Source organism: Lates calcarifer, linkage group LG13 (genome assembly GCF_001640805.2).
Source record: "Lates calcarifer isolate ASB-BC8 linkage group LG13, TLL_Latcal_v3, whole genome shotgun sequence".
Taxonomy (NCBI): Eukaryota; Metazoa; Chordata; class Actinopteri; family Centropomidae; genus Lates; species Lates calcarifer.
In genome coordinates, this window is record NC_066845.1 from 20,436,924 (window position 1) to 20,450,019 (window position 13,096).

General features: G+C 38.5%; 1 protein-coding gene across 1 annotated transcript in view; it reads right to left on the reverse strand.

Annotated features, from left to right (window-relative positions):
* zmat4a (zinc finger, matrin-type 4a) overlaps nt 1-13,096 on the reverse strand; it is a 119,811-nt gene that overhangs the window by 40,121 nt on the left and 66,594 nt on the right. The window contains exon 4 of the mRNA XM_018669730.2: nt 12,092-12,248. Coding sequence (XP_018525246.1) covers nt 12,092-12,248 — 157 coding nt within the window. The remainder of the gene's footprint in view (nt 1-12,091; nt 12,249-13,096) is intronic.

Genomic DNA, 13,096 nt, shown 5'->3' on the forward strand with positions numbered 1-13,096 from the left:
TGTGCCTCTAGAGGGCAAAACTTATTTGGTTTTGATCGGTCAAAATATGTGAGGTTTATGAGCAAGTTTTCACTCAAAATCATAATAAAAGACTGTAATAAATGGTCAGTAGAGTCTGTCACTCTACCTTCTTCAAAATATGCATAATAATAATAATAATTAGAATTGTATAGTATTTATTTAAATGTTGAGGCACAGTTTGTTTAGAGTCTGGAGATGTAATGTTGTACTACATTTTGAAATCTGTTTAAAAGGACCTTAAAGACATTATGACAATAAATGTTTTAGTATTATATGTACTGTACAAAGGAAATGTGATCAAATTTCTTGACAAAAAAGATTAAAAGTCAAATTTTAGGGAATATTTAAAGTTACACTGCGGTAATCCTCAGTGGCCTCTGCAAAAAAACAAAGCAGAAAATACTGTTACACAAGCCAAGCTGTTATGATGATATAGTCTATAGGGGTGAAAGTGCTGACTGTGAACAACAAGGTTCCAAGCTGAAATCCAGAGGGGGACATATTCTGAATCTTCTTCCATGACTTCTTGTTGACATGGTGTTATAGGGTATACAAGGCTGCTAAAATAATTCACACTTTTCCAATCTCACTGACATACAATAATTAAAAATGGCTAGGTTTGACAAGTCATAAGATTATCCACTCTCACTGACTTCAGTGCAGTACTTTATTGTACAACTAGCTAAAGTTCATAGTCCATTGCTGTCAATAAAATGAACACACATGGGGACTCATGCTTTAAAAGTTGTTCATCCATGAAACTGTTGTTTTTGTTGTTGAAAGCCTGGCTTTGTCCAATTTTCCAAAATATGCCTACCAACAATTTGTAGATATGTAAAAATGATCGTCACTACACCCAGCCATTGCTGGCAAAGAAATACATCACAAACTCCCCATAAAACTACACTCTGTGTTTTTACATTTTTGTTTGTATGGATTAAACAAACTAGATGCAACATGTTAATAAGTCTTTAAGCTGAGCCAAGGTAACTGGCTCTTATCTAATGAGCAAATATATGTATTTCACAAAATGCGGAAATATCCATTGTTAAAATATAAATATTGGTTAGTACAGCTATAACCAAAAAGCTGTAGCCTAAACATGACCACATATGGGATGCAGAACAGAAACCTCAGTCTCCAGAGTTATTGTCCAGCACTTTGCATGGCTATTTTCCACCTCAACCACAGCAGGTTGCTCTTCGATTTAGAGTACCATCTATTAAAAAGAGGTGTGAACAAAACATTATTGATTAGATTATTGGAGGATTTATTGTCCAAATCTCTGTCCACAGTTTGAGAGGAAATGAGAAGCAAAGAGGATAAACTCAGGCAAATAATTTTCTGCAAATATTCAGGAATTAAAGGGGCATGATTACAAGACCCAAGCAAAGATCATTTATCATCATCAGTGCATTCTCTGTGTTTGGTATCCTCCTCCAGCAAAGTGTAATCACACTCTGATTTGCACTGCTTTTACAACAGAGTGTCCCAGCCATTTGTCTAGCAGCCCACTACCTAAAGTCTTTACCTAAAGTCTGTACGTTCGATACAAGGCGGCAGACTCCTCATTCATAACAGGCTTTGTTATAACAGGATGACTCTCCAGTCTCATTGATAACCCAGCAGGCACATAAAGGAATGAAACCCTTTCCTCCCATTTAGTGCATCATTAGAGTCATACTGTTTAACAACCCTCTGTGCTTTGATTGAGGGTTGAGCTCAGCTCAGAAGGCGGGCTCATCATCATCGCCAAGAGGCAGATGGCATCAGCTTGGTGTGCCGTGTGGTAAACTTGTTGAAAAGGCCACGTCTTTTCTGTATTATAGGTTTAAGCATTAGCAAGATAAAAATGTGCCTTATTTTGCTGCAGAGAGATAAATTCAGGAGCTTTGGACACACAGTGCTAGGCATCAAGAACACAGTAAAAACTAATATGAGAGGATTGCAGCTTTTTCCTGAAGCCTTACAATTTTTTTGACATCGATGTCTGAGGAGAACATTTTTTTGAGAGAATCGTCAGTACACCAGGGTATGAATCATCCCAGCCGGATGGTCTTAAATTATTATCATCAAATCAAGAAGACAGTACACATGCCACATTTCATAATGGTAGCATGGTAGCTGGTTAGTCAGCGGATGCATATACATACGCACACTGCAACAGTTTATTGGCCTGATAGGCCCTTTCCTGTCTGACCAAATGTGAGCGTGAAGGGTTTTGAAAAGGAGGAAAGAGTGAAGCAATCCAGCACACAGGCTTACACTGCAGCATTTCTACACTTCTTCAGTTTGAGTATCAGTTGAGAGTAAAAACAATAGTGCAATAGAAGCATTAATGTTATCACATAAAGGGTTTGATCGATTTTTTCGGATGGAAGCTGGTAAATATTTTCAGTTCTTCTCTTGCCTGTGTCCATGTGAATGTGCTGGATAATGCTTAGTATCAAATGTACCTTTACAGACAGGCAACACTTGGATATCACCCTTTCACATTCACGTGAGTGAACGTGAGAGGTGACATGCTCATGTCTGCCATGTGTCGAGACCATAGTGCACAATGTTGTAGAGTCTGTCATGGGTCCAGTTTTGCAGTTTTACACACTTAGCAGTCACAAAGCTCAGTACAAAACTGATCCATTAACTGCAAGTATTCACTGCAGTCAAATAGTAAATGTGACTGAAGTCTGATTGCTGGCACAGTCCTAATATGAATAATACATTTGTTCAGAAAGCAAAACTATTGCATACAGTAGTTGTCATGAAATGTCACTCAAAACCACAAATATGGACCTACTGCTGGCACCAGAGGACCAACAGTTGCTCAGTAGGAACCATTCTCTGGGAACCATAAATGTCTGTAACAATATTTTTCCCAATCCATCTTGCAGAATTAGAGATAATTTAATTAATATGTCAAACTTTTGCCCTGGTCGTGGCACTAGATGGAAGAGTCAGGGATCACCACAGTCAAAAGTATTAATCTGGGCACCATGAATGTCTGTTCCTAATTTCATGGCAACCCATTGAATAGTTGTTGAGACATTTCACTCAAAACCAAAAGGGTTGGGAAATATAGACTTCATCCTCAAAGGAACCCTAGATGCCTGGATCAAATTTCCCTAGAGCCATGCTGCTAGCATAGCTAATAACACAAAGAGACATGCCAGTTGTGCATGAGGCAAAAATGCCCTCCCTTCCCATTTCTGTTTTTAACCACTGACAAGACTTTTAGCAATACCTGTATTTCTGTGCTGTACACACAGGCAAGCTGACAATTTATTGCATTCTACTATTATGTTTTTCTTTTGACTTTTTGTCTTTTCTCTTATTTCACTTGTGGCCCACAGGTAATTTTTCTTCTAACTGGGGTTAGTTGTGAGCTTAATTATTTATTGACAGGGCTATGGACTTCATTCTTCAGTCATTCCTTAGTGGAACTATAACCCCAAGTAGTCCTAGTCTAGTACTGCCTATGCTATAAATTCCTTCAAATACATGTATTTTACCCTAAACAGGTTCTATCTGTGGGTTATTTGTGGGTGCCTGGCACCCCTGTAGCTGCTGAGCTGTTTAATTCTGTGGGTTGCATTGTACCAAATACAGAATGTACCAGTAAGGTGCCAATATGTTGCTACTTCCAAGTTCCTGTGTCTTCACAGCATTTGGAATTTCAAGTGATTCAGATAATGGCTTCCCTGTTCTTCAGTAAAAAAAGTCTATGGCAGTAATTAGACATATTCACATCACTTAGTGCTTGTCTCTCGGGAAATGCATACCACTTCTGTTTGATGAAAAACCTGCATTTCAATGAGCAGCTTTACATAAATAGCCTAATTTCTATCTTCTTAGTGTTTGCTTGCGCTTTTTTGATGAGAACAAACCAATAGGAGTTTCATGCAGCAGCGCTGCAATAAACACTGTCAGACTGCTTGGACTTGATGCTATTTTGTGTAGAAATTGTGTGGGTTTGCCAACTGTCAATTTGAAGCTCATTGTAATTTATTTATTCAGCTCTTTTAGTTGCTGTTTTATGCTTCAGGAGGCTGTTTGAGTGAAGATTGTGCTCATCATTGACCAGCCTAGTTAATAACGGAAAACTGAAAATCCATTAAAAATCAAATCTACAGTAAGGCAAAGCAAACTTTCCTTTCATCTCCCCAAAGGCTCAAAGAAATACACTGTTTCCATGTGCCACACTATGGCAATATTTTATTTCTCAGCTGAAATAGCACATGTCATTTCACCTGCACTAGTTTCTGGCACTAAGTTGTGTTTAAAAGCCAAATCCCCTCCTTGCATGGCATTTGTATGCAGACAGAGAAGCAGTACAAAGTAGACCTATTTAGTGTGAACAGAGTTATAAATCTGAGGAGATTCAGCATCTGTGAGAGAAGGAGATCAAAGTGCTCTGAATCCATGCAGTTATCTCTTCCTACAATGCCGTTCCCTTTTGGGCTTTTCTCACTCCCACCCCTCCCCCACCCCCTGCCTACAAACCCTCTCTGAACGACTCAGGAAATGAAACATTTCCCCATATTTTCACGTTGTCTCTGAGGAAGAAGCTCTGTGAGCTGTCCAGGCCATGAAAAGGAAACAAACAAAACATGTCCATCCTCCATCCAGCCTTTACTACTATCTGTTAGGCTCAAGTCCTACAAAGCAGACCCTACTCTCATACGCAGTTTAGACTTTAGACTATAAAGCTGGAAATAGGAAAAACAAGACTAAAACCTACTAAGCCTGTCACAAATTACCATCAGGGGCACAAAATTTTGTGTCACATAGCACACCATTCACTCAGATTACAGATATAATGAGCAAAGTCACAGTTCATCTGATTTGCATAAAGTACCTCTAAAAAGATCTAATGTTTGGCTGCATGTATTGTGCATTTCTGAAAAGACACTCCCACCTTGTAGCTCTATTGGTTGAGGAGAAGACACTTTTGGAACTGCAGGTATACATTTATCCCTCAAGAAGAAGGTTTTATGTTGGGAAATGCAAATTAAATATCAGGATGTTGTCAGCTCAAAAAATAAAAAAAAAGTAATTTTGATTGAATGAGAAAAATCGGTGTGAGAGATTTTTGCTAAAACTTCCAAACCCCTTTGACAACATTATTTCTGACAACAATAAATAAACAATACAATAAGCCTGTGCAGAAAGTATTATGGCTCCTTCAGTCAGATCACTTTGGACTGCAGGTTCTTTGAAACATTTGAAGTCAGGAAAAATTTCCAGGAGGCCACAGAGGCAAACAGAGAGGCATTGCTGTTGCATTGCGCTGTGATGCAACACAAAACATAAAGACATATAAAGACATATAAATTCCATTTTACTGGCACAGAGCCTCTAAATATAGTTAGAGTATAGTTATAGTTAGTAAATGTTCTGCTACAAGACTATTTGTCAAGACAGTTTAGCTAGCATGGCTAAAAAAAAGCTATTTGGCAATCCATTTTTGCTAAAAGTATGGAATGTAAGAAATACATACAGTATGTGTCTATACCTGATTATTGTATCTGCTAACCGCTATGTCAGTCATCATTCAGTCATCAAAGCTTTTACCATTGTTGTTTTCCAGCTGTAACTTTAAGTGCACACTTACAGCTTTTTATGATATTATAGCAACAGGAGTAAGTTCTTTGCTATGTCTTTTTCATTCATTTTTGATGGCTCCAGCTTTATGATGATCTCAGAGTTGAGCTGCTGTACTGCACTGGAATGTTACCAAGAATCCCTAAAATGTCACTGTATGAAAATGTAAAATTGGCTGAATGCTGAGGCAGCCCATCAGTTTAAGAAACAGTGAGTAACCTGAAGGGGCATTTTCAAAAATACTGAGCTCTTTAATTGTTAATGCTATGATATAAACACTTAACTGATGGCTCTCTGTTAACAGGTTTGGACATATAGTCAATAATATTTCCAGTTAAAAGTGAGGGGACAATAAGCAATGGCTACATTACCATATGAACACTTTAGTTCCAGATTTCACCAAATCACCTCCCTGTAAATCAGTGCAGGGAAAATACATCCCCACATTAAGCTGCAGATGTTAAAGGAAGTGACATTCATGGCAGCTATTGTGCTTACGGCCCAGACAATTGGATACAGGCCAGAATCTGGAAATAGTGCTTAGAGAAACCATGTGGAGGAATATGAAAATACATGTGGCTGCGATTATATAAAATGCTAATGACAAATTAACATTCATTCAACCTGCTTGAGCTCCAAAATAGAAACTGAATCAAAATTGCAACACATTGCAACACCAGCAGCTAATATTCAACTAAAAATGCATGGAGATGAGCATGTGCTATATGGGTCAATGAAAATATTCACATTAGTACAACTGTGCCAGAGTAAAAGGGCAAAGAGGATTTTTTTTTTTTTTTTTAGCTTATAGAGACTATGTGTAATACTGTGCCTGTGGGATAAACATTAAACATTAATTTTCACTGTCAGATGAAATTCTTGCATGTTCAAAAAGTTAATATGAAATTCAGAACAGCTTACGCAGGGCTTTTCAACATGATGATTTCAGATTGATGACCGTGCACTTTTGAAATGTTTATCATGGGTTTTGAATGGGGGTTATGGACCCAAAGGAGGATACACACCATCTGTTCAAAGACAAAAAAATGTAAAAGTCAGTAAGTAAAGTCTCCTATGACAACACAGATCCTGTATATTCTCATCAGTGGGTTATTGAGGCTTTTTTTAACAGCACCACCTGCATGGGTCTTTGGTGTCTGGGGTGAGTGAGGAAAAAAAATGCCAGGCAAGCTAGAGCTTTTGCAACTGTATACTGGCTGACAGCAGGCTAGAACAACAACGGGTCCCGAGAGACAGGCAGATCAACAGAGGAACTCAGCCAGTCCGCTGACGTTACTTATGTAGAAATCAATATCCTGGGCCTCCCGGTGCCCTGGATTTATCTTCCTGACATTTTCTATTTGTGACAGATCTGGGTGCCTGTACAATAGAGGTACTTTAAATTACTGTTTCGGAGGATAAAACAAGCTGTGGTCTAAAGCTAGCAGTTCTTTTATTTCAACTGGAATATGGGTCATTTAGGCAAAAGACTGAACCTTATTGACAGACACTGTTTTTTCTCTTTATGAATCTTCTGACAGTACATGTGCAAGGGCAAGCACTGAGGGTAATATATGGGTCTGATATTTGTATTTCACCATATCTACGAACATCGCAGAGATGGTTAATTCAGTTCATTTTTTTGTGATGAAGTTACAATTCCTCACTCTCTGCTCAGAGAACTGAATATCACCTGCTGCAATTCAAAACAGTCAGAATTTAAGTTTTTTTCTAATGTGTCTGTCAGGTGGGGAGGATGTTCTTGAGTGTCCCAGTAGTTTTCTGGGTGTCAGTTCGATCGATGGCTGCGTCACCCCCCACTTTTAGTCTAGATGGAGCTACCTCTGTTCTGAACCATTGGCCACAGATGGCATGCTTAATGGCTGTGTCTGTCACTGACATGTGGCAAAGAGAGCAAATAGCAAAGGGCACTGTCTGAGTACTTGCATCATGAGACCACAATCAGACTTTTTAGAAAGCAAAGTACAAATGGAATCAAACAGTGTGGAAGTTCTCTAAACTTATGGCCAAAATATCCCACTGTTTGGTCTATTGACAAATTATTACTTATTGAACTGTTAGCTTAGAGGGAAAAAAACTCCTGGATGCTTCTAAATCATAGCATGCCTAATGTTCTATAAAGATTTCTATATGCAGTGTATTTGTTTATTTTTGGACATTCTGCCCATTATTAAGCATTTTCAACTCGTTTAAACCTCTTCATATTCATTCATAGATTTATGTAGAAACTTTATACCAGTCACCACCCTTTGTGCTTTGTCACATTAGATCAATTTTTTCATGGGTTTCATAGTTTTTTCTAGTTACGTTCTTTTCTGACATTCTCAGATGTGAGATATGTATTGCACTGAATGCACCTCAAAGAAAACAAAATTCAAGATAACTGATATACTTCAGACCTAATCTCCTAAGTGAAAAACACAAGAAAAACTGCTTTTTGGTGGAATTCTGCTTTTGTACACAAAGGGAGGACAAAATAAAGTGCTTTTTTTGGGGAATAATATGAAAATGAGTTTGCCCTTCAGTAGTTTAGCTATGAACTGAACAAAAACACTGTACTAAGAACAAATAAAAAAATATTTTTGCCATCAGGCTTCATTTCGATCACGCCCCAAGAACATAAATATTTCAACCAGCCAAAGCAAGAGCAGAGAGAGATCGATACAAAACTCTCAAATAAAACAGAACAGAGCCCACGGGTGGATGCTGGGTTGCAAATGCAGCACAGGAGGCAGCAGCAACAGAATGATGCAGCAGCATTTGATTAATATTTGGTCATGACGACTGTGCAGCTGACTGAAGTGACCAAAAGCACAGAGCTGCTCAAGGTTTATGGCTAATTTGAATAAGAATTTAAGACTTTCATTTAAGAATTTATGACCTTATTGTCATTTCCTTCATTTCAGGTGAGCAACAGAAATCTAATTTAATTTTCTTTTGGCATTACCATTGCTATATAGCCTCTGTGATTGGCCTGAACTAGCTCTGCCGAATTTACTTTGTCTGTCCCACTTTCTATCTTAAATGCTATTGTGGTGCTTCTACTCTGTTCTTGTTTTAAGCCAGAGGGTTCAAGGACCAATCCTACAAACATTAACTCAAAGACAAGAGTTCATGTGCCAATCTACTGATTCAGTCCTACCACTTTAGAGAGAAAAAAGGCTGCAGTGGTTAAAGCAGTACTAACGCGGGATGAATTCAGGACGATCAAACAATGGGAGACTTCAGATAATGCCACAATAAAAATGTGCCGCTTTATCAGTAAACGGAAAACTTCAAACAAATTAAAAGTAAAATGGTGGTGAGGGATGTGCAAGGGCTCAGAGTAAAACACAAAGCTGTGAAGTGCATATAAATGACTCGGTCAACTGGAGCGCCAACAAGCTACGGTAAACAAACAAAGCTCAAGGCTGATCTGTTCACAACCACACTGCTCACTGTGGACTCAGGTGGTGGGCTCCAGAATAATTTGAAAATATAATGTTTGCTATGTTTCTCATTCTCTGTTTCCCCCCATGACCCTCACTCATTATTCTCACAACAGCCAATTTGTAAGTAGATTCAAGGAGAGCAGCTGTCAGTGGATTACAACAGCAGAAGACCTCAATCGCCCCAAGGTAAAGAACAGTCGGTGATTAAATCTAAATACACACACACAGAGAACCATAAAAAAAACATCCAACTACACCAGCTTGTTTGGCTGCCGTTAGTAAACTGTAACTGGCCCCAAAAATCATGTCATGCAATGGTATGAGTCTGCAGCCATGCTGGCAGCTATGTGGGGCTGTATGCTTTTAACTACATGCTAACATGCTCACAAGGTTGGCATGCTGATGTTTAGCAGGTATAATGTTGTGTCATGTTCTTATAATAGAGCTTAAGTCAATTCAAGTCAAGTGAGTTTTATTCATATAGCACCAAGTCACAACCGTTATCAAGAAGCTCTTTTCAAATAGAGCAGGTCTAGACCACACAGTATTAGGCCAATGGATAACCAAAGGGATCCGTTGTCATGGATGTCTGTACAAACATTTCCTAATCCATCCAGTATGATGTTGAGATATGGTGGTGGTGGTAGAAGAAAAAACAGACAATCACCAAAGTCCTTAAGATCCTCTGGACAGCAAGAAAAGCCTCCACCAAATTCCATGACAACCCATAAAATATCAAGTAAATCAAGCACAAGGTGGCGCTGTAGGTTTCATCCTCTGGGGACCATGACATATAGCATGTAGTATAGTGATACTGGATACATAAACATTTGATATTGAACCCTTAGGTAATTTAAAATTATGTAATATACTTTCAACTATTTATGTCTGAATTATTAACAATTCAACCAAAGATTGATATTGATTGCACTGTATAGCATGTTTTTTTTTAACTTGCCATATAATGTTTAACATGTTACAATCGCTGAGATTTAACTGTCATAGTTGAATAGATAAAAGGATAGACAAAGATATAAAAGAAAATAAAAAAGAAACTCAGAATTATCAGTACTGCAGCACATCACATTGCCAAAATTTGTGGATCCCCACTTAAACTTACAATCTAACATTTAAGCGTCTGCGCTCCCATTCATGTTGCATCATCCCACCTCTGTTTCTGTTTCACTGCTAGTCTGCTGGAGAGGGCAATAAGAGAAAGTACAGCACTCATGCCCTTAAGGTGAGTACAATAGTAATGCTGGAGGCAGAGAGTGAAAGTGGACTGGAGACTGATATGGTAAGTTGGCAGCTGCCTGTCTAAAATGAAGTGATGTGCATATGTCTGTCTATGCATTGTTTGTTGCTACTTTTACTCTCAAACAACATTAGTTTTACCAAAGGAATTTTGGTGTTTTATGATTTTAATGTCAGAGTAATGTGAGAATGTGGTTATTTAAATGAATATGTTTCCTAGTCTATATGCATTATTTTATTACGTCTATAAATTACTCATGTTCCATGTCATAAACATTTCTATCAGATCTCACAAGCAAAGTATCTTTAGCTGATGAGTCACTGCTGAAACTGTGGAACAGAGGGACAGATTATTCCCACAGGACAGAGACTGCGTAATACTCAGACATAAAAATGACTGGGGACGTGATTGAAATCACTGAAGCATCACTGTAAAACTAATATACAGTACAGCACATGACCAGATCTGCTACTGGCAATACTGCTGTTATGTAGACAGAAACGCAGATTCTTCTCAGGGATAAAATTTGGGCTAAGTCATAAATGTCTATAGTTGTGCCAAAAAATGTGGTCAGTTCATGCCACGACATTCTGATCCCTATCTACAACTAAAATACAGAATGACCTCAGGACTGTTCTAGTCACTAAAGGTTGTCCATGGTGTCATTTTTGTTTACATTATTAACTATTCTCTTAAATTTGTAATTTATTCCTTGAAATTAAACATAATTCCCTTGAAGTTAGTCATTTATTTTTTTAAGTACTTGATTGATTGCCCCAGTTTAGTAATCCAAACTTTCAAATTACTCAGTGTGTTAACTCAAGTTAATCATTTGTGTTCTCAAATCGATTACTTTGCTCTCTCTAATGGAAGGCAGCAATATACCTTCATTTGGATGCAGGAATAGTGAAGTCATAACACCTGAACATGGAATCAAACACACATATTTCTCAACAAAGCAAAACACACAGTAAGAGATGTGTCAACAACCACTGAGGAACAACAAACTTCCTGTAGACACAAACGAAACGTTCATACGAGTGAAGTACAGCTATTAAAGAAAGCTAGCAACTCATCCTGACAGAATGAAAACTATTCATTTTTTAGAGGTGCCTGGCAACTGAATTTCTCCTGTGGAAGATCAATAAAGTATTATCTATCCATCTATCTATCATAAACGTCCACATGTTAGCACAACTTTAGTGAAGTTTATGACTGACTTATATCTAACAGACTGAAAATAATGGCTGACTCAAAACAGAACAAAGAAGTACACAGAAGATGCTTTGTTCCAACGAGAACAATGAGAGTAAATGAAATTTGTTCCTCCAGCCTTCGTCCATGCTGCTGTATAGATTTGGCCTTTGAGCTCCTGCTGTATATTCTGACCCTTACAGTACCTCTGTATGTATGTGATGTTTCGGAGCACTGAATCAAGACACTGCACCTATACACTAATATATACACTGGACAACAATATATCAGGCACTGGCAATGCTATTTGTTCAAACTCCAACTCAGAAACAACAACGGGAAAGATGTAGGGACAACACACACTTGGTCTGAACCAAGTGCTTCATAATTATTTTAAATCATTTTCTATTCCACTTTACACGAAAACAACACCTCCAAACATCATCAACCCATACGGCAACTTGTGTCTCATTCTTTAATTATTTTTCTTCTCAATAATAAATCCCCTTAGGAAAATGTAGCTTCTCTATCATTTATACCCACAATGCATTTTGAACAGGGGCTATACCTTTGGTTGTGATGGCAGGCTGCTCCCCCAGTAGCAGCTTTAGCCTCTTGGCGTGGATTTTACCCTGGTAGTGTGACTGTGCCACCACTGCTGAGGTAAAGGACATGTTACACAGCGTGCAGCACTTATTCTTGTCCACGTCGCCCTCGTCGCTGCCCTAAAAAAACACAGTAACATCTTATCAATGATACATCAGCCTATCACAACATTCATTTATCTGTGGGAGCTTTTAAAACAGGATTCATCAAACATGTCATGCATTTTATAAAGTAAGCACGGTATCTTGTTCTAGCAAGACAGCTGCACATTGAACACATCACTAATCTTGAACACCTCTAATTCAGATGATGGGAGGGGTGCAACATTCCTTGCCTTAAGTGTTTAGATCCTGGCGTGATGCAAATGGAGTCGGCTCTGTGTTTTAAGGGGTGATAGTGGAGCTAATGCCGCTGATGGTGGACCGCTCCCTGAGCCTCCATCTGTGCAGGCTGCACCAAAACCCATTATCCTCAGACAACACAGAGGACACAGAGCAACCCGCCAAGCACTGAGAGATGGATGCTACCATTTTTACTAAAAATTGTGAGGGAGGAGGTGAAAATAGTACCCTGCCAGCCGGGCTGGGTCAAGGAAAGGCTGATATTCAGAGTGGCAGAGGAGGAGAAGCAAGTGAACTCCATGACCTCATTCATATGTCTGTTCCTCTGCCTGGTGTTCTCTAACAGATATAGCAAGTGAGCAGTGGACCTGAGTGTGGAGAAGTGTGTGTGTGTGCGTGTATTTTCAGTTGAATTGTCTCAGCTTGAGATAAACTGAGATCATGAGCCCATTCACCTTCAAGATATTTGTACTTCTAACACCAACAGTTATGACTTTGTCTTATTTTTCTACTAATTTAGCTTTTTGCAGGCTATTGATACCAACATGTTTGGACTTTATTTTTCATGTTCAATATTATTCAAGTCCAACTAAAATTAAAATTCATAATTTTTGCAAAGGAATCAA